At 45.4% G+C, this 22,925-nt stretch overlaps 1 protein-coding gene across 1 annotated transcript in view; it reads right to left on the bottom strand.

Moving 5' to 3' along the window:
* The window catches only part of LOC139537579 (protein turtle homolog B-like), a 222,736-nt gene that overhangs the window by 89,468 nt on the left and 110,343 nt on the right, over positions 1-22,925 (bottom strand). Inside the window, exons 4-5 of the mRNA XM_071339056.1 lie at positions 20,715-20,866; positions 5,201-5,318 (exon numbers count right to left, since the gene is read on the bottom strand). Coding sequence (XP_071195157.1) covers positions 5,201-5,318; positions 20,715-20,866 — 270 coding nt within the window. The remainder of the gene's footprint in view (positions 1-5,200; positions 5,319-20,714; positions 20,867-22,925) is intronic.

The raw sequence follows: 22,925 nt of genomic DNA on the forward strand, positions 1-22,925 counted from the left end.
GTTGTGGGTGGTTGTCTCCTGTGTCTGTGAATGTTGCGCCACACGGGACTGTTTTCGGTTTGTTTGTTTGTTTGTTCGGTTTTTGTGTAGTCTGTTTTTCCTGTTCGTGCGTTCTTCGTGTTTCATGTAAGTTCTTACGTTCAGGTCAGTCTACGTCGTTTGTTGTTTTGTATCTATTCAAGTGTTCTTCCTGTTTTTTTTCGGTTTTGTTTAATAAATATAATGTCAAGTTACAACGCTGCGTCTTGGTCGAATCACCACTCCTCCTTTTCGTATGAAGAGGAGGAGGAATTCCGTTACAGAACCACCCACCTAACCCGGACCAAGCAGCGTAAGTTCGAGCAGTGGCCTACTAAACAGGAGTCTTGGACATGGGAAGAAGTCTTGGAGGGAAAAGGACACTGGGCACATATTGGGGAATATCGCCGCGCTCGTGAGGAGATGGAGGCAGCGAGAGCCCAAGAGCGGTGGTATCAGGAGGCAGCAAGGAGACGTGGCTGGAAGCCCGAGAAGAAACCCCAAAAATTTATTGGGGGGGGGGCTAAGAGGTAGTGGGCCAAGAGGTAGTGGGCCGAGGGCAGGTAGGAGACCTGCGCCCACTTCCCAGGCTAACCGTGGAGAGCGGGAGTACGGGCAGACACCGTGTTACGCAGTAGAGCGCACGGTGTCTCCTGTACGTGTTCATAGCCCGGTGCGGGTTATTCCACCTCCCCGCACTGGTAGGGCTAGATTGGGCATTGAGCCAGGTGCCATGAAGCCGGCTCAACGCGTCTGGTCTCCTCGGGCCGGCATACATGGCACCAGCCTTACGCATGGTGTCCCCGGTTCGCCTACATAGCCCGGTGCGGGTTATTCCACCTCCCCGCACTGGTCGGGCGATGGGGAGCATTCAACCAGGTAAGGTTGGGCAGGCTCAGTGCTCTAGGGAGCCAATACGCCTGCACGGTCCGGTATTTCCGGCGCTACCTCCCCGCCCCAGCCCAGTACCACCAGTGCCTACACCACGCACCAGGCTTCCAGTGCGTTTCCAGAGCCCTGTTCCTCCTCCACGCACTCTCCCTATGGTGCGTGTCTCCAGCCCAGTGCCTCCAGTTCCGGCACCACGCACTAAGCCACCTGTGCGTCTCCAGAGCCCTGTACACACTGTTCCTTCTCCCCGTACTCGTCCTGATGTGCGTGCCCTCAGCCCGGTGCCACCAGTGCCGGTACCACGCACCAGGTCCATAGTACGTTTTGAGAGTCCAGTGTGCCCTGTCCCTGCTCCCCGTACTAGCCTGAAGGTGCGTGTCCTTAGCCCGGTGCCTCCAGTTCCGGCACCACGCACTAGGCCTACAGTGCGCCTCAGCCGGCCAGAGCCATCCGTCTGCACAATGCCATCTGAGCCATCCGTCTGCCCAGTGCCATCTGAGCCATCCGTCTCCCCAGCGCCATCTGAGCCATCCGTCTCCCCAGCGCCATCTGAGCCATCCGTCTGCCCAGTGCCGTCTGAGCCATCCGTCTGTCCCGAGCCATTAGAGCCGCCCGTCTGTCCCGAGCCGTCAGAGCCGTTAGTCAGGCAGGAGCCGCTAGAGCCGCCAACCAGACAGGATCTGCCAGAGCCGCCAACCAGACAGGATCTGCCAGAGCCGCCAACCAGACAGGATCTGCCAGAGCCGCCAACCAGACAGGATCTGCCAGAGCCGCCAACCAGACAGGATCTGCCAGAGCCGTCAGCCAGCCATGAGCGTCCAGAGCCGTCAGCCAGCCATGAGCGTCCAGAGCCGTCAGCCAGCCATGAGCGTCCAGAGCCGTCAGCCAGCCATGAGCGTCCAGAGCCGTCAGCCAGCCATGAGCGTCCAGAGCCGTCAGCCAGCCATGAGCGTCCAGAGCCGTCAGCCAGCCATGAGCGTCCAGAGCCGTCAGCCAGCCATGAGCGTCCAGAGCCGTCAGCCAGCCATGAGCGTCCAGAGCCGTCAGCCAGCCATGAGCGTCCAGAGCCGTCAGCGAGCCATGAGCGGCCAGAGCCGTCAGCCAGCCATGAGCGTCCAGAGCCGTCAGCCAGCCATGAGCGTCCAGAGCCGTCAGCCAGCCATGAGCTGCCCCTCAGCCCAGAGCTGCTAGTTATCCAGAACTGCCCCTCAGTCCAGAGCTGTCTCTCTGTCCGGAGCTGCCCTTCAGTCCGGAGTTGCCCCTCTATCCTGAGCTACCTCTCTATCCTGACCTACCTCTCTGTCCTGAGCTATCTCTCTGTCCTGAGCTACCTTATCCCGGTGCTGCCACTTGTCCCGGTGCTGCCCCTTATCTTAAGGTTACCCTTTAAATTAAGTGGGTGTATTATGAGGGTGGTCATTCGAAGGGGGAGACGTAAGCTGGGATTGACTATGGTGGGGTGGGGACCTCGCCCAGAGCCTGAGCCACCACCGTGGTCAGACGCCCACCCAGACCCTCCCCTAGACTTTTGGTGGTGCGTTCGGAGTACGCACCTTGAGGGGGGGGGTTATGTCACGTTCCTGACCGGTTTTCTGTTATTTTGTATGTGTTAGTCGGTCAGGGCGTGAGTTTGGGTGGGCAGTCTATGTTATGTGTTTCTATGTTGGTAAAGGGTGACCTGATATGGTTCTCAATTAGAGGCAGGTGGTTTTCATTTCCTCTGATTGAGAGCCATATTAAGGTAGGTGTTTTCACATTGATTGTTGTGGGTGGTTGTCTCCTGTGTCTGTGTATGTTGCGCCACACGGGACTGTTTTCGGTTTGTTTGTTTGTTCGGTTTTTGTGTAGTCTGTTTTTCCTGTTCGTGCGTTCTTCGTGTTTCATGTAAGTTCTTACGTTCAGGTCAGTCTACGTCGTTTGTTGTTTTGTATCTATTCAAGTGTTCTTCCTGTTTTTTTCGGTTTTGTTTAATAAATATAATGTCAAGTTACAACGCTGCGTCTTGGTCGAATCACCACTCCTCCTTTTCGTATGAAGAGGAGGAGGAATTCCGTTACAACAAATTTGTTTACATCCCTGTTAGTGAGCATTTCTTTGCCAAGATAATTCATCCACCTGCCAGGTGGGGCATATCAAGAGGCTGATTAAACAGCATGATCATTTTACAGGTGCACCTTGTACTGGTGACAATACAAGGCCACTCTAAAATGTGCAGCTTGGCCACTGACATGCTGGAGAAGTGTGCTCTTAACGGATGAATCCCGGTTTCAACTGTAGCAGGCCGATGGCAGACAGCGTGCATGGCGTCATCTGGGCGAGCGGTTTGCTGATGTCAACTTTATGAACAGAGTGCCCCATGGTGGCGGTGGAGTTATGGTATGGGCAGGCATAAGCTACGGACAACAAACACAATTGCATTTTATCGATGGCAATTTAAGTGCACAGAGATACCGTGAGGAGATCCATTATCATGCCATTCATCCGCCGTCATCACCTCATGTTTCAGCATGATAATGCACAGCCCCATGTCGAAAGATCTGTACACAATTCCTGGAAGCTGAAAATGTCCCAGTTCTTCCATGGCCTGCATACTCACCAGACATGCCACCCATTGAGCATGTTTGGGATGCTCTGATTGACGTGTACGACAGTGTTCCAGTTCCCGCCAATATCCAGCAACTTCGCACCGCCATTGTAGAAGAGTGGGACAACATTCAGCAGGCCACAATCAACAGCCTGATCAACTGCATGAGGCAAATGGTGGTCACACCAGATACTGACTGGTTTTCTGATCCACGCTCCTACCTTTTTTTTAGGTATCTGTGACCAACAGATGCATATCTGTATTCCCAGTCATGTGAAATCCATAGATTAGGGTCTAATACGTTTATTTAAATTTACTTATTTGAACTGTAACTCAGTAAAATCTTAATTGTTGCATGTTGCGTTTTTAGTTTTGTTAAGTGTAATAACCTTACCATGCTCAAAGGGATATTCAATGTCTGATGTTTTTATTTTTTATTACCCATCTAACAATAAGTGCCTTCTTTGCGAGGCATTCAAAAACCTCCCTGGTCTTTGTGGTTGAATCTGTGTTTGAAATTCACTGCTTGACTGAGGGACCATACAGCTAATTGTATATGTGGGGTACAGAGATGAGGTAGTCATTGAAAAATCATGTTAAAACTATTATTGCAAACAGAGTGAGTCCATGCAACTTATTATGTGTCTTGTTTAGCAGATGTTTAGTCCTGAACTTATTTAGGTTTGCCATAACAAAGGCGTTGAATACTTATTGACTCAAGACATTTCAGCTTTACATTTTTTATTAATTTGCAAACATTTCTAAAAACATAATTCCCCTTTCACATTATGGGGTATTGTGTGTAGGCCAGTGACACAAAATCTCAATGTATTCCATTATACATTCAGGCTGAACACAACAAAAAGTCAAGGGGTGTGAATAGTTTCTGAAGGCACTGTAAGTGGAATAGTGGTGAGTGAGAAAAGAGGGAAAGATGGCCTATGATATCTTATCAGTAATTTCAGCTCATTTCATCTGCCTGCACCGATGGAAAATCCTCAAATCCATGTCATAACGTGTGCGTACACACAAACATACTCAGCACACACAAACATACATTTTAGTAATTTAGCAGATGCAAAGCTGAGCTGATTGCAGAGTCCATAATACAAAACACACACACCCACCCACACAGTCCATCCCCCTCCTTAAGCCAGCTTGGTGATTTTGGCTGGCAGCCTAATATGGTAGTTCTGATCCAGAGCCCAGGGCCTGAGCCTCTAACAGGGGAAGGATTCTTATCTGCAAACCCACTGTGTGTGGGTGTGTATGGGTGTGTGAGTGTGTATGGGTGTGTGTGTGTGTATGTATAGCAGGGGCACAACTGGAAATGCTGCCTGCTGCAGATTTGCTTAGTTGATCTGGTGGCGATCGGATTCAGTGGCTTTCCAATAGGGACACCGAATTAACATAATCCCTACCCCCAGAGTCATTTGCCAATCAAAAGCCACCACCTTTAAAACCTGCATCATCAGACATCATCAGACAGACAGACAGACATACAGAGAGCTTGTTAAAGCCTTAATCCTCAGACATGCTCCATATGGCAGCCAATTAGCTCCTGTAGTGGTAGACCTCATAGGCACACACACACTTACACATCTTCCTGCACATGCACATACGTACACCCGCCCACTGCTGCACGTAGGTATACATGCACTCACACACAGACACAAACACACAGACGTTGAGTTGTGGTGAGGCTACCTTGGACAAGCAGGCGTGTGGTGTGGACAACCTCCCCCTGGATGCTGTAGGCTCGGCAGGTGTACGCCCCTCTGTCCTCGCGCCTGACCAACAGCACCGTCAGACTCCCATCAGACACCTGGGGAGGGAGAGGACACCATCAAATAATTATTACTGATTGAATACTGTACTTTCTGATTTTACTTCCTGGCATAGGGTACCATCAATATGGCCGCCAGTCCACTAATCAGGGAACATAGACTTGAATAGTGATTGACATTCTAGAAGAGATTCTATGACAGACGTTGGACACTCACCATTCCCTTACATATTTTGGATCACTATCTGTACAACAATAAAGCACTGCAATCGGCACTAAATAACACCCATGTTACAAAATACAAAAGCCCATGTTCTGTTGTAGGCTAGCCTGTGTAGGGCTGGTGTGGGCTAGCCTGTGTAGGGCTGGTGTGGGCTTGGTGTGGTCTAGCCTGTGTAGGGCTGGTGTGGGCTTGGTGTGGTCTAGCCTGTGTTGGGTTGGTGTGGGCTTGGTGTGGTCTAGCCTGTGTAGGGCTGGTGTGGGCTTGGTGTGGTCTAGCCTGTGTTGGGTTGGTGTGGGCTTGGTGTGGTCTAGCCTGTGTTGGGTTGGTGTGGGCTTGGTGTGGTCTAGCCTGTGTTGGGCTGATGTGGGATTGGTGTGGGCTAGCCTGTGTTGGGCTGGTGTGGGCTAGCCTTTGTTGGGCTGGTGTGGGCTCGCCTGTGTTGGGTTGGTGTGGGCTAGCCTGTTTTGGACTGATGTGGGATTGGTGTGGGCTAGCCTGTGTTGGGCTGGTGTGGGCTAGCCTGTGTTGGGCTGGTGTGGACTAGCCTGTGTTGGGCTGGTGTGGGCTAGCCTGTGTTGGGCTGGTGTGGGCTAGCCCGTGTTGGGCTGGTGTGGGCTAGCCCGTGTTGGGCTGGTGTGGGCTAGCCTGTGTTGGGCTGGTGTGGGCTAGCCCGTGTTGGGCTGGTGTGGGCTAGCCCGTGCCCACCTTGCCCACCGAATACTCAAATTGGGCCAATGGGGTCATGTTTGCTGGGAATAACCACTGGACCAGGTATTTAACCAGTTTTATCATTACATCATATAATACATCATTTCTTATGAGTGTAACTATTAGTGTTATCGTTTTATATGTATACATGTATGTTTATGCATGTACCAATTAGCACTACTCACCTAGCCCCTTGTGGGATAAATAGAGCAGAACTGACACTTACAGCCTATAACATAAAGACTGTAAATTACACACTACTCAAGCACTACATAAACCATGGCTGCCACATAGTGCTGTCACTGTGAGAAATGAATCATCTCTCTCTCATTTCCCAGAGTACAGGATGGGACACGACTTGTTGTCCGACAAGAAACAACGTTTAGGAGATCAAGTTACACTACACTACTTCCATAGTGGTGCAACACACAACCTGAGCAGAAAGCTAACTTTCAGTCAGTCTCACTGTAGCCATTCATTAATTACTTTTGACAAATTCCTAAATCATTACACAGTTATTTATGTTATCTATAGACAGTGGTTTTTACAGGCATTTACTCAATAGAGCCAGAGTCATTGATTCTCACATTCTCCCCCTCAAATCTAACGGACCAATTAAAGGCCAAGTACAGTGGTCTTGATATCCATATGAAATCATTTCTAGATAACATTAATAGTTCACCCACATGTGTTACTGTACATGTGGTAGATGTGTTACTCTACATGTGGTAGATGTGTTACTGTACATGTGGTAGATGTGTTACTGTACATGTGGTAGATGTGTTACTGTACATGTGGTAGATGTGTTACTGTACATGTGATACATGTGTTACTGTACATGTGGTAGATGTGTTACTGTACATGTGGTAGATGTGTTACTGTACATGTGGTAGATGTGTTACTGTACATGTGGTAGATGTGTTACTGTACATGTGGTACATGTGGTATAGCGAGACCAGGTCAACAGGATGACAGACGTAGTAGTAAGTGAGATGTGGTGTGTGTGTATGTCTGCAGGTGTATGTGTGCTTGAGTGAGAGTGTGTGCTTCCCATGCAACCGTCACCTTTAGTTTCCACCAAAGACTAACAGTACTTTCAACAACCAATCAACCACCTGTTACCCAATGAAAAAGCGGGCCATATGACATCACCATCTTACATTACAAAAAAAAATACAGAAATAATTAATATATTTATACGGAGAGAACAAACTCCACTACCACCCTTCTTCAATGCACAATGTGACAGAGGCGTACCATAAGCTTAGCCAGAAAATCCTCTGAGAATGCACACGGGGACTACGGACTCAGCAAACATTAGTCAGACTAAAAGCCGTACAGTATAATTACCGTAATTTAACGGAGGGTGTAAAAAAAGACAACACAACAAAAACAAAAAGAATGTTAAACACACCAAATGCCTCGTGGGAAAATGAGGACAGACTTTTTTTTTCTGATAAAAAGGGTGAAATTAACTCAAAATATTTGTTTTTGTTTTTCTGGTTTAAACGGATAAACAAATTGATAAGATTAGTCTTTTTCCAGTAAAATGGGGGAGAATAGTCAAGACCTCTTAAATCGATATTTTCTTAAACAGCCTGTCTACTGTTTATAAATACTGTTCTGTCCATAACTGGCCGCTGCTGTCACGTTCCTGACCTTATTTTCCCTTATTTTGTATTTATTTAGTATGGTCAGGGCGTGAGTTGGGGTGGGTTGTCTATGTGTGTTTTCTATGTTGGGGTTTTTGTGTTCGGCCTGGTATGATTCTCAATCAGAGGCAGCTGTCAATCGTTGTCCCTGATTGAGAATCATACTTAGGCAGCCGGGGTTTCACGTGTGGTTTGTGGGTGTTTGTTCCTTGTTAGTGTTTCGCCACACGGGACTGTCACGGTAGTTTCATTTGTTATTTTGTATCGCATATTGTTTTCGTGTCTATTAAATTACCATGGAAACTAACCACTCTGCAAATTGGTCCGATCCTTCTCGCCTCTCCTCGTCCGAGGAGGAGGACGACATAGACTATCGTTACAGCTGCACTATTCAACAGAACAGCTACGCATCTCCTTAAGCACTACAGTGCCTTCACATTTTATTGTATTACAAAGTGGGATTAAAATTGATTTAATTGTCATTTTTTGTCAACAATATACATAAAATACTTTGTTTATGTCAAAGTGGAAGAAAAATTCTGTTTTTTAAGATAAATATAAAAATGCATAATTAATATTGTCATTGCATAAGTATTCAGCCCATTTATTTAGGCAAGCCTCAATGAGTTAGGAGTAAAATGTGGTTTAACAAATCACATAATAACATACATGGACTCACTCTGTGAAATAATAGGCGTTGGGATGATTTTTTATGACAAACCCTTCCTCTTTCCCCCAGAGATACATACAGTAGGGGCAATACCAAAATAATGTCAGTGATCTAATGATTCTGTCTCTTCGTAGCAAAGTCTGCAGAGGTGAGATGGTTGTATGCCCCATATAAGGTGCACTCGGAAAGTATTCCGACCACTTCACTTTTTCCATATTTTGTTACATTACAGCCTAATTCTAAAATTGATTAAATAGGTTTTTTCCCCTCATCAATCTACACACAATACCCCATAATGACACTGGCTCTCATGAGGACCGCCACAGGAAAGGAAGACCCAGAGTTACCTCTGCTGCAGAGGATAAGTTCATTAGAGTTAACTGCATCTCAGATTGCAGGCCAAATGCTTCACAGAGTAAATGTATTTTTTTAATATTTTTTTTTACCTTTATTTAACTAAGGAAGTCAGTTAAGAACAAATTCTTATTTTCAACAACAGCCTAGGAACAGTGGGTTAACTGCCTTGTTCAGGGGCAGAATTACATATTTTTACCTTGTCAGCTCAGGGACTCGATCTTGCAACCTTTCGGTTCCTAGTCCAACGCTCTAACCACTAGGCTACCTGCCACCCCAAGTAACAGACACATCGCAACATCAACTGTTCAGAGGTCGGTCTTCATGGTCAAATTGCTGCAAAGAAACTACTACTAAACGACAACAATAATAAGAAGATACTTGCTTGGGCCAAGAAACACGAGCAATGGACATCGGTGGAGTCCAAATTTGAGATTTTTGGTTCCAACCGCTTTGTAAGATGCAGAGTAGGTGAACGGATGATCTCTACGTTTGTAGTTCCCACCGTGAAGCATGAAGGAGGAGGTGTTATGGTGTGGGGGTGATTTTCTGGTGACACTGTCAGTGATTCATTTAGAATTCAAGGCACACTTAACCAGCATGGCTACCACAGCATTCTGCAGTGATACACCATCCCATCTGGTTTGCGCTTAGTGGGACTATCATTTGTTTTTCAACAGGACAATGACCCAACACACCTCCAGGCTGTGTAAAGGCTATTTGACCAAGAAGGAGACTGTTGGAGTGCTGCATCAGATGACCTGGCCTCCACAATCATCCGACCTCAACCCAATTGAGATGGTTTGGGATGAGTTGGACCGCAGAGTGAAGGAAAATAAGCTAACAAGTGCTCAGAATATATGGGAACTCCTTCAAGACTGTTGGAATAGCATTCCAGGTGAAGCTGGTTGAGAGAATGCCAAGATTGTGCAAAGCTGTCATCAAGGCAAAGGGTGGCTACTTTGAATAATCTAAAATATATTTGGATTTGTTTAACACTTTTTTGGTTACTACATGATTCCATATGTGGTATTTCACATTATTTTACAATGTAGAAAATAGTAAAAATAAAGAAAAATCCTTGAATGAGTAGGTGTGTCCAAACTTCTGACTGGAAAACAAAATGTTTTTCCACATTTTGTTATGTTACAGCCTTATTCTAAAATTGAGTTTTAAATTGAGTTTTTCCCTCATCAAGCTACACACACAATACCCCATAATGACAAAGCAAAAACAGGTTTTTAGAAAATTTGGCTAATTTATTAAACAACAAAAAAACTGAAATATCACATTTACATAAGTATTCAGACCCTTTACTCAGTAATTTGTTGAAGCATCTTTGGTAGCCATTAAAGCATAAAGTCTTCTTGGGTATGACGCTACAAGCTTGGCACATCTGTATTTGGGGAGTTGGCATTCAGGCCAAAGAGTTCCATCTTGGTTTCATCAGACCAGAGAATCTTGTCTGATGGTGCCTTTTAGCAAACTCCAAGCGGGCTGTCATGTGCCTTTTACTGAGGAGTGGCTTCCGTCTGGCCACTCTACCATAAAGACCTGATTGGTGGAGTGATGCAGAGATGGTTGTCCTTCTGAAAGGTTCTGCCATCTCCACAGAGGAACTCTAAAGCTCTGTCAAAGTGACCATCGGGTTCTTGGTCACTTCCCTGACCAAGGCCCTTCACCAATTTCTCAGTTTGGCCAGCTCTAGGAAGAGTCTTGGTGGTTCCAAACTTCTTCCATTTAAGAAAAGGAAAGGGGGTACCTAGTCAGTTGTACAACTGAATGCCTTCAACTGAAATGTGTCTTCCTCATTTAACCCAACCCCTCTGAATCAGAGCGGTACGGGGGGCCTCCTTAATCAACATCCACGTCTTTCGGCGCCCGGGGAACAGTGGGTTAATTGCCTTGCTCAGGGGCAGAATGACAGATTTGTACCTTGTCAGCTTGGGGATTCGATACAGAAACCTTCTGAATGATGGAGGCCACTGTGTTCTTGGGGACCTTCAATGCTGCAGACATTTTTGGTACCCTTCCCCAGATCTGTGCCTCGACACAATCCTGTCTTGGAGCTGTACGGACAATTCCTTCAACCTCATTGCTTGGTTTTTGCTCTGACTTGCACTGTCAACTGTGGGACCTTATATAGACAGGTGTGTGCATTTCCACATCATGTCTAACCAATTGAATTTGGGTCTGAATACTTATGTAAATAAGGTATTTATGTCCTTTAGTTGTAATACAAAAATACAAAAACCTGTTTTCGCTTTGTCATTATGGAGTATTGTGTGTAGATTGATGAGGAAACTCAAAATTCTTTAAAATGACTAAAACCAAATCAAAACTGTGTAGAAATGATAATGGACCTACATTTCTACAAGTTTATTGACTGTGTCCAGCTCGCTAATAATCACCTAAATTAAAGGTAAACAGTCAGGGATTATTGGAAATTCCAAAAATGATGGATAAAGGATATTTTGCAAATTTTGACGGCAAGGAAATATAACCAATTATCAGTGCGGCCCCCCGGATCTCGTTGAAGACCAAATGTGGCCCCTGGGCAAAATGAGTTTGACACCCTTGATGTACAGCAATATTTCAACCTTTTCTGTGATTTTCAAGCAGATTTTCTTTCACTTTGAAAATGTGAAGTAGGTTGTGGGTCGGTAGGAAAATGTTTCAGTTTAATTCCTTTTTAGATGTACTGTAGTTTTAAGGCAGCAAAATGTGACAACTTTGCAAGGGGTGTGTATGTAGACTTTCACTGGCGACTGTATGTAGGATCTATAGGATTATCCAATCAGGTGTGAGCGTTTCATGTGTAGCTGGTTCAGCTTCAACCCCCACCTGGCTCACTAGTCTTTGACTTATAATCTTTTAATACAATGTTGCCCCATTCCAAAATGACCCCATGGCTTGCTCCCTACCCCTAGGAACTTCGTGGTACTGTACATTTGACAGGATTGGATGGGTGGTGGATGTAAGTAATATGGCACAAAAGAGTGGATGAAATGGAAAAAGAGGATGAAAGAGTGGAAAGGGAGGATGGCTATGTAGCCCTAGAGGGGAGGAGGAGGACAAACAAGGTAGTAAGCTGTCTCTTCCTGTTTGTAACAGGTCACAGGAGATGAGAGTGGAGGCTGCAGCCGTGCAGTCCTCAATCAGAGGGCCCACATAGGCAAAGAGATGGACGACTAAGTCTACCTTGAGGGGGGTCTTACAACTGGGAAGAGGGAAGGAGAGCAGGAAGTGTGTGTAAATAGTCTAAAGCGGCCACCTGTCCTTAATCTGCACTGATATGAAAAAAAAACAGGATGTGTGTAAGCGATAGGTGTTGGATACTTTGCATGCAACAGTTCAGTGTGATCATCACTGGATGTTCTGGGGTTTTCAGATCAAAGTAGAGCTGCTGATACAAGGACAAAGCGGGAAATAAAGGCTAGATTACCTATGCCTCAATAGCCCTCTCTCTCTCTCTCTCTCTCTCTCTCTCTCTCTCTCTCTCTCTCTCTCTCTCTCTCTCTCTCTCTCTCTCTCTCTCTCTCTCTCTCTCTCTCTCTCTCTCTCTCTCTCTCTCTCTCTCTCTCTCTCTCTCTCTCTCTCTCTCTCTCTCTCTCTCTCTCTCTCTCTCTCTCTCTCTCTCTCTGTGCATGTGTGTATGTGTCTCAGGGAGAGGAGATAGATAGATGGCAGCTGAAAAGAATACACAAACACACAAACATATAGACACAAACACACCCACACGAGAGCACTCCTCCACTCCTAACCCTCAAAAGTCAATAGAACAAACACTGTTGTATGCTCATCTGTCAAAACCAGTGTTCATTCGTTCAGCTCTCCACCACGACACATATCTGATGCTGCGCCAAGGAGGGCAAAGTCCATTTTCTAATCATTTACACTTCAAACTACGTTAACATTCAGCGATGCTTGCTAGTGTCATGTAATTACAGTCCCCCCACGATTCCTCAATTGTTAATTATTTTGCTAAATCAACAATTCCCCACATATTATGCGAGGGCTTGCACATTTGACCAATCACTACACTATTTCTGCATAAAACAGTCCAATCATCTAAATTCTATTGCATAAAATTACCCATCACCGCAGTACAAAAAGAGGGCTCACTATTTCAACCAATCACTGTACATTTACAACATAATAAAGTTCAATCAAGCCACACGTCAACAAAAGTTTTCCCTCATCAGAGCATTTTCGTGACAAATTTGACAAAATCACTGCATATTGCATCTAACCTCTGCTGCTATTTAGAAGCAAAAGGAGGTGAATAGGGAAATAGCTCAAAAGCTAAGGACCTGTAGGATCATAGACATGGCTTTCTCGAGCGAAGGCTACATTTGGACGCAACGTCACCTTAAAGTTGCCTGGTTAGAACTGAGTACCGGGTAACGCGTGGAGATCCCCAACACGTTTAGCTGAGGCCAAAGCGAATGATCTCCGCGAACCAAGGCTGCCTGGGCCAACGGGGAGCTACTGGTGCACCAGAGCGTTGATGCATGCCACTACTGACATATTGTTGGTTCTGACCAGCACAAGCCGGCTGGACAAAAGCAGGGTGAAACACCTGAGTGCCAGATACACCGTAAGGAGCTCAATGGTAGTTGATATGCAGTGCGCTCCGCACCAGTGTCCATATCTCCCGAATCGAGTTGCCTTTGTGCAGCGCACCCCACCCTTGGGTGGATGCGTCTGTCGTGATCACCTGCGGGATACAACTCAGCCCATGGGAGCCGCATGACAATAGAAGTAGGGACCCACTACTGGGCCATGTCCCGTAGGCCTGACAGAGACTCCCGAAGCGACTGGCATAGGCTGCGAAGTGCATCCAGGTGAGTGGCTAGCGCTGGAGGGCCCTTATCAAAAATAGCCCCATTGGAATGGTAGGCATTGGCACTGGCAAAAACACACTGTGTCCCATCCTTTTCAGAACCAGGAAATGCCAGCTGTACCATCCGTCCTGGATCTTCGACATAGGAACCACTCGGATTGTCTGCTTCTGGAGACGGGAGGATATATCCTCCCTCAAAATGGGCACTTAGGCCTCGGGAACAGTCAACGTGTGGATGCCACCGAAGTGTGGGGTACGCACAACAAATTGTAGCCTGTACCCTGACGTCACTGTTCACATGATCCAGGTCGACACTGCGCATGCGCGCGATTGGTCGGAGCAGACAGCGAGCCTCCAGTAAAGTGCCATCTGAAGGGGCGGGACGCCAACTCGTGGACTGGGAGAGATTGGTTATTTTTCCATTTCCACTACTCTTGACAACCATGTGTCTGAACGTGGAGAAGGGACACTTTTCATTGAAATCACATGCAGGAGACAACACTTTTGACACCTGTGAACACTGATGAACTTTGGGGTTGAAAAAAACGGTGTTTATGTGCCAAGGTTTGCCTAAAGCCATGCCCACTCTGGGTACAAGGGCTCCGGCGATCAGTGACATATCTCGAATGGCAGTACCACCTGTGGGTACTGTTGTCACAACGAGCCTCACTCGGTTTAGGCGGTAAGATGCGTTCCGGTAACCGGCTGGCACCCAGCACTTGGCCACGCATTAAAAATAGACACTGGGAAAATAACTTCATCATGGAGGTTACCGACCAGTCATAGGTACTGGTAACAAAGTGCCTTGTAGCATGGATGGGAATGGGACAGACAGCTCTGAAAAACGGACCCCTTCGATGGTAAAAGGCAGGGGCAACTCGTAATCCAATGTAATTCCCAGGAATCACCTACAGGGCCTATAATCTATATCAATAGACACCTCATAGGGACTAGTGAGCTACAGGGAGGAATCGGCAATGAGTCACCTATGGGGGAGGGGTGCCCCCTTGTGGACAGAGAGCAAATCACTCAACATTACTCCCACCCTGGAGAGATTGATATACACCTTGGACCCCGTGAACACCGTGGAGTGCAGGGTACCAGAGCGGCATTAAACATGGACAAGCTTCCAACACACGTTGTGCTTCCGTGAGACTGTATTGCCTGCATGAAGCCCGGCCCCTTTATGGGCACAGAGGGCTCTGGCATTGGCTAACGTTGGCTAACTCTGGCATACAACCTGTTTGCTGTAACAAAATGTGGGGGCACTGTCATCATGGCAATGTTTTTGTAGATCGGCACAGCTGCTCTGGGGCTACTTCCTCATCGGAGGAGCACGGAAGCCCCTCTATCTCTACTCCCTCCAACTCCAGGAATTGAAAATAGAAATGGGGTTGCCATATGCCGGGGGAACGCTAGTAAGCTTCATTCACCGGAAGTTATGATGATAGCCGACATTAGCCAGGAGGCTCATTAGTCTAAGCTAGGCTAGCTAGCCTCTTTGACCAAAGCACGGTCCATTTAGAATAACCAAGTGACTTAAGGCTACGTATAGTAAACAAGACAGCTACCCAAGCAACTCCACCATGGGGAGGCAGGAATATCTAATAATATCTAGTTCGCCTCGGCAAGTTAGCCAACCTGGCTAGCATGCTATGCAGTGCTCATTAGCTAGCCTGGTCTCGAAAGTTTACGTAAGACCGGATCACTGAGGTGGGACCCACACCCTTCTGCGAAAAGAGACATGTGGTGCTTAACCAAGGCAGACACAGGCGGCTGGGAGATACCCACAAATCCTGGCCGCCCTCTCGCTTTGAGTAGCCTACCGTAACCAGCAACAGAGCGCTCTGGAGCCCGGAAGACATTTGACCTGACCAACGACCCAAACCATCATCCACGTCCCGCAACTCAGACTCAGACGAGGTACGAGCACCCGGGAGAGGAAGTCACTATCAGAAACACCAAACCCCCGAAAGAATGATTCACAGTTGAGGAACAATGCCAGCTGTCCCCTAGTCTCGCACACAAACTGATTCAAGCGAGGGCAGCTTGAGCATGCACCGTGCCGAGACAAACAAGACAACCAATGTGAGTATCTTTTGATTCCGTGGGGAATCGTTGCGAACCCAACCCGGCTTGTTAGCCTTCGTCGTTTTGGATGCATTAGTCATCTTACTTATTGCTCTAGCCAGGCCAAGTAATTAGAAGAATAACTAATTGTTAGTGATCAGGAAACTTATGAGATCCTTATGATATCTCAATCTCTTCATTCAAAGACTCAATCATGGACACTCTTACTGACAGTTTTGGCTGCTTTGCGTGATGTATTGTTGTCTCTACCTTCTTGCCCTTTGTGCTGTTCTCTGTGCCCAATAATGTTTGTACCATGTTTTGTGCTGCTACCATGTTGTGTTTTTATTTTATTTCACCTTTATTTAACCAGGTAGGGCAGTTCTCATTTACAACTGCGACCTGGCCAAGATAAAGCAAAGCAGTGCGACAAAAACAACAACACAGAGTTACACATAAAGAAACGTACAGTCAATAACACAATAGAAAATAAAAATCGAAAAATCTATGTACAGTGTGTGTAAATGTGGAAGAGTAGGGAGGTAGGCAATAAATAGGCCATAGAGGTTAAATAATTACAATCTAGCATCAACACTGGAGTGATAGATGTGCAGATGATGATGTGCAAGTTGAAATACTGGGATGCAAAAGAGCAAGAGGGTAAGTAATAATATGGGGATGAGGGAGTTGGGTGGGCTATTTACAGATTGGCTGTGTACAGGTACAGTGATCGGTAAACCTGCTCTGACAGCTGATGCTTAAAGTTAGAGAGGGAGATATAAGACTCCAGAGATTTTTGCAATTCATTCCAGTCATTGGCAGCAGAGAACTGGAAGGAAAGGCGACCAAAGGAAGTGTTGGCTTTGGGGATGACCAGTGCAATATACCTGCTGGAGCGCGTGATACGGGTGGGTGTTGCTATGGTGACCAGTGAGCTGAGATAAGGCGGGGCTTTACCTTGCACAGACTTATAGATGACCTGGAGACAGTGGGTTTGGCGACGGATATGTAGTGAGGGCCAGCCAACGAGAGCATACAGGTCACAGTGGTGGGTAGTTTATGGGGCTTTGGTGACAAAACGGATGGCACTGTGATAGACTACATCCAGTTTGCTGAGTAGAGTGTTGGGGGCTATTTTGTAAATGACATCGCCGAAGTCAAGGATCGGTAGGATAGTCAGTTTTACGAGGGTATGTTTGGCAGCATGAGTGAAGGAGGCTTTGTTGCGAAATAGGAAGCCGATTCTAGATTTCATTTTGGAATTGAGTCTGGAAGGAGAGTTTACAGTCTAACCAGACACCTAGGTATTTCAGAACCGTACAGAGTAGTGATGCTAATCGGGCGGGAGGGTGCAGGCACCAATCGGTTGAAGAGCATGCACTTAGTGTTGCTACCATGTTGTCATGTCGTGTTGCTACCATTGTGACCACCCTCCCACTCTGTCTGACAAATTCTTTATCTTTGCTCTTGTTTTCCTTAATAGGATGTCGGTGGGCGGAGCCGGGGGGGTCGTCAGCGAAATGGGACACACCTGGGCTTGGGTGTGTCCCAGGATAAATGCACCTCTTCCCCATTCATTGCGGAGACTCTCTCCATGCAGACACAGATTTTGGTTGTGGCATTTTTGTGGCTGTTTTTGGTTGTTTGTGTTGGCACCTTTCAACACCCCTCATTATCACATTTATGCACGCAACCACTCACACTACTGATTACTGACTACACACACCATTGTTAATTATATTTAGTTTACTTTAGTTAAATAAATATATTTTGTTATTCCTTATCACCACGTTGTCTCCTTTTTTGATATGCACTTATATGCACGGTTCATGACACCATGCTGCCTTGCCATGTTGTTGTCTTAGGTCTCTCTTTATGTAGTGTTGTCTCTCTTGTCGCAGGAGGTCTTTTGCCTTTTGGTAGGCCGTCATTGTAAATATTTGTTTTGAACTGACTTGCCTAGTTAAATGAAGGTTAAATAAAATAAATAAAGATCCATAAAAACTTCAGCATGCTCTACCACTAAAGGACAGTTGGCGCAACATAAGACAGTCTCGTGTTCCAATTGTTTGTTTTAATAGCGTGAACCGTTCCTGTTCACACCGAGGTGAAGAGCGGAAAAATGTAAGGAATGAATCTGAGCCTCACACTTATCACCTGTGGAAGGCGGGACTTCCAGCGAAGTTGACTGACTGAAATGTAACTGAAATCCATTTAACCTAATTTTTACCAGCATGTCACCTGTGCAATTAGATGCGACAAAACTCTTAATCACCTTTACTCCACACACAGAAACGCATACAAGGCTCTCCCATGCCCTCCCTTTGGCAAATCTGATCGTAACTCTATCCTCCTTATTTGTGCTTACAAGCAAGAACTCAAACAGGAAGTACCAGTGACGCACTCAATACAGAAGTGGTCCGATGAAGCGGATGCTAAGTTACAGGACTGTTTCACTAGCACAGATTCATCTGAAAACATTGAGGAGCTTACCACATCAGTCACCGGCTTCATTAATTAATAAGTACATTGACGGCATCGTCCCCACAGTGACTGTACGTACATATCCCAAACAGAAGCCATGGATGACAGGCAACATCCGCACTGAGCTAAAAGCTAGAGCTACCGCTTTTCAAGGAGCTTGACACTAAACCGGACGCTTATAATAAATCCCGCCATGACCTCCGACGAGCCATCAAACAGGTAAAGCTTCCAAATACAGGACTAAGACCGAATCCTACTACGCCCACTCTGATGCTCATTGGATTTGGCAGGGCGTGCAAACTATCACATCTTACAAAGGGAAATCCAGCCGCAAGCTGCCCAGTGACGCGAGCCTACCAGACGAGATAAATGTATTCTATGCTCGCTTTGAGGCAATAAACAGTGAACCATGCATGAGAGCACCAGCTGTTCCGGACGACCGTGTGATCTCGCTCTCCATTGCCGATGTGAGTAAGACCTTTAAACAGCTTTACATTCACAAGGCAGCAGAGCCAGACGGATTATCAGGATGCGTACTCAGAGGACGCGTACCCATCATTTAGTTTGCTGTCGACAAGACAGTGGTAGGCCTGATCACTGATGACAATGAAACAGCCTATAGAGAGGCAGTGTGGTGCCAGGACAACAAACTTTCCCTCAACATCAGCAAGACAAAGGAGCTGATCGTGGACTACAGGAAACGGAGGGCCGAGCACACCCCTATTCACATCGATGGGGCTGTAGTGTAGCGGGTCAAGAGCTTCAAGTTCCTCGGTGTCCACATCACTTAGGAATTAACATTGTCCACACATACCAACACAGCTGCATCACCGCTTGGTATGGCAACTGCTTGGCATCCGACCGCAAGGCGGTACAGAGGGTAGTGCGTACGGCCCAGTACATCAAGGACCTTTATAAAAGGCGGTGTCAGAGGAAGGTCAAAAACATTTTCAAAGACTCTCTGCTACCGCACGGCAAGCGGTACCGACACACCAGTCTGGAACCAACAGGGCCCTGAAGAGCTTCTACCCCCAAGCTAAAGAGTTAACCAAATAGATACCCGGACTATCTGCATTAACACTCTTTTGTACTAACTCTTTTGACTCATCAAATAAGCTGCTGCTACTGCTTATTATCTATCCTGTTGCCTTGTCACTCTCCCCCTTTCTATACAGTACATACAGTATCTACCTCAATTACCTCATACCCCTGCACATCAACTTGTTACTGGTATCCCATGTACAGTATATAGCCACGTTATTGTTACTCATTGTGTTTTATTCCTTGTGTTATTCTTTTTCAATTATTTGTCTCTCTGCATTGTTGGAAAGGCCCTGTAAGTAAGAATGTATCTGTTAGTCTACACCTGTTGTTTATGAAACATGTGACAAATCAAATTTGATTTGATACTGTGAATACAAAGTCAAGGACCTCTGATGGCTATTCGGTGCAAAACTCCCTAATGCTCGAAAAAGCCAGATACCATTTCTATCTGGAATTAATGCATGGCCAGTTGTAAATGGAATGGGATAGAAATTCTCCATATAACTAGCAGACTATGCAATCCCATGAATAGAGCCATAGAGACAACAGATGGGGCAGGTCAAATGTAATGTTTACCAGGAATCTATCTTCTAACATTATTCACACATTATTCACACATATAACGCTCCTGCACTTGCTCAACAGTTTGCATGATATAGCCAATGTTGTCCTTTCTAGCATGGTCATCCCAACTGAGCTTAGTAGAACTACTTTTAGACTTCATTGGGTCATCATCACATGAATACCTAAGAGGTAGCCAGGGGCAAAGTACCTGCCCTCCAGGACACCTACAGCACCTTCACAGGAAGGCCAAAAAGGTAATCAAGGACAACAACCACCTGAGCCACTGCCTGTTCACCTTGCTATCATCCAGAAGGCGATGTCAGTACAGGTGAATCAAAGCTGGGACCGAGAGACTGAAAAACAGCTTCTATCTCAAGGCCATTAGACTGTTAAATAGTCATCACTTGGCGGCTTCCACCCGGTTACGTAACCATGAACCTTAGAGGCTGCTGCACCATATACATAGACTTGAAATTACTGGCCACTTTAATAATGGAACACTAGTCACTCTAATAATGTTTACATATTTTTGCTTTACTCATCTCATATGTATTATATTCTACTGTATTTTAGTCTATGCCACTTCGACATTGCTCATCCTAATGTTTACATATTCCTTAATTCCATTCTTTTACTTTTAGGTTGTGTGTATTGCATGCATTGTTGTGAATGGTTAGATATTACTGCACTGTTGGAGCTAGAAACACAAGCATTTCACTACACCCACAATAACATCTGCTAAACATGTGTATGTGACAAATAAAATTTGATTTGATTTTAGGTGGGGCAAACACATGAAGTGGTGAAGTGGGGGTCCTACCTTGTACTTGATGCTGTCCTCCACGGGCTCGCCCTCCCGGAGCCAGTTGATGGAGGGCTTGGGGTTGCCGGAAGCAACGCAGCTCAGGGTGATGCTGCCGCCTTCCTTGGCCTCAACGTACAGTGGCGGCGTGTCCGTGAAATTGGGGGGAGCTGTGAAGAGGACAATATAAAATAAATGGTGAGAAAAATGTTACTGGCAAATATCAAAAGGGAAACATCTCTAATGTTCCAATGTTGTATGTGTTTTCGTGTGATATTTGTGTTTATATGTCTGTTAATGTCAATGTGTGAAGCCATAATGTGGAAAATAAAGTTGACATATTCTGTTTAAAATGTATTAATCCAATGATCCACTACGAGAAGCTCTAGCTAGCAAACCTTAGATGTGTTGCTAGGAGAGGCGCAAAATCAAGTGAATATTTACAGACTTTGCTTGGACAATGTAATCATTACCACACACAAGTAATGAATACATTGCAGTAGTGTTTTATGATCTTTTTACTGTATATGTGTATGTACTGTACTATGTGAGTAAGCTTCAACGAACATTTCCAATGTATATATTACTGTTAATACCTGCAAATGGCAAATAAACTACTTGAAATTGAAGTTTGGACCAAAATATGGCCTGTGTTTAACCGAATAGCCCAAACACTGGTAAAGTTTTATATTAACGTTCAGTAATAAACCATTTATAAAAGGCATATACAAACAGTTTGTGCACCATTTATTAATCATTACTCCCACAAGGATCCCAATTTCAAACTCTCATAAAAAGATGGGATCTTATACAGTTTCTTGCCATAGCCTTCTGTGACTTTAAATAATATTTCTCTCAAAGCTGTGTTTCTGTCACGATTCCTAATGAAGGTGGCTCCCCTTCCTGTTCGGGTGGCGCTCGGTGGTCATCGTCACCGGCCTACTAGCTGCCACTGATCCTTTTTTCCCCTTTTCTGTTTATTGGTTTCACCTGTTTTGTGTTTGGTTAATTAGTTGGGCTATATTACCCAGCAGGCCCGCCTGCTATTTGTGCGGGATTGTTTGTGTAACTAGGGTGCACGTTTGAGGTATACGTGTTTCGTGTTTGTGGGTTTTGCTGGACTGTTGCAGTCCCCGGTTTTGGGGCATTTGTTTTGTGTGCGCTCTGTGTTTTGTGGGGTGGCTTTTGTTCACCGTTTTGTGCATTACATTTGCACTACTACTGAACTCTCTGCTTCCTGCGCCTGACTTTGCACCCACTACACCCAGATCGTTACAGTTTCCTGAAAAATGTGTCCAGCGATTTGGTCAACTCCATCAGATTAGTCTAAAATCCTAAATTAATCAGGAATAACCATGGCCCCTTATTCATGTCTTCACTACATGTAGTAGTAGTAGACCCTTCCTGCAGTCAAATGACAAAATCGCCCTCTACTGGCCTCATGGGTGGAATGTAATTAATAATTCATAAATATAGTTTTTTTAAACCTGCAAAAAATCTGGTGTTTATATGTCAAACAGTTGTGTTATATTTCAGTCTTCTGTGAGCTACAGTACCAATCAAAGTTTGGATACACCTACCCCTTCTCGGGTTTTTCTTTATTTTTACTATTTTCTATATTGTAGAATAATAGTGAAGACATCAAAACTATGAAATAACATATGGAATCCTGTAACCAAAAAAGTGTTAAACATTTTAGATTTGAGATTCTTAAAAGCAGCCACCCTTTGCCTTGATGACAGCTTTGCACACATGTTTTGTTGTTGTCAGAAAATAGAAAGTGACATTTGAAAGATACAGTTTTTGTCTTTTTGGAAATTGAACTCAGATCTTAATGCTGGCAATGTCATAAGAACCCCCCCCCCCCCAAAAAAAAAATCATGTGCTATGGTCATATTCATAGAGTATGCAATGTAGGTCAAGGAAAGTGTACACATTATTTGTATGCATCCTCCAAATGCGCCTTTGATCTAGCTCATCGTTTACAGTAGGAAAAGTGAATGGGAAAACAGGTTGGAAGTTTCCTCACCTGTCTGTGTCCTTTTGGAACAGTAATTAGTGACATTTTATATCAGTAATTGGTGACATTTTATTTCAGATATTCAAATCTCATATTCCACAACATGGGGACATTTCGGGGAAAAGTTGAGATAAACCCGTTTTTCCAAGAATCCCTGATTTATAGAAAATGTTAGATATATTTCCATAAATATTCTGTGTTGTGTGCTT

The sequence above is a fragment of the Salvelinus alpinus genome, chromosome 13 (genome assembly GCF_045679555.1).
Source record: "Salvelinus alpinus chromosome 13, SLU_Salpinus.1, whole genome shotgun sequence".
NCBI lineage: Eukaryota > Metazoa > Chordata > Actinopteri > Salmoniformes > Salmonidae > Salvelinus > Salvelinus alpinus.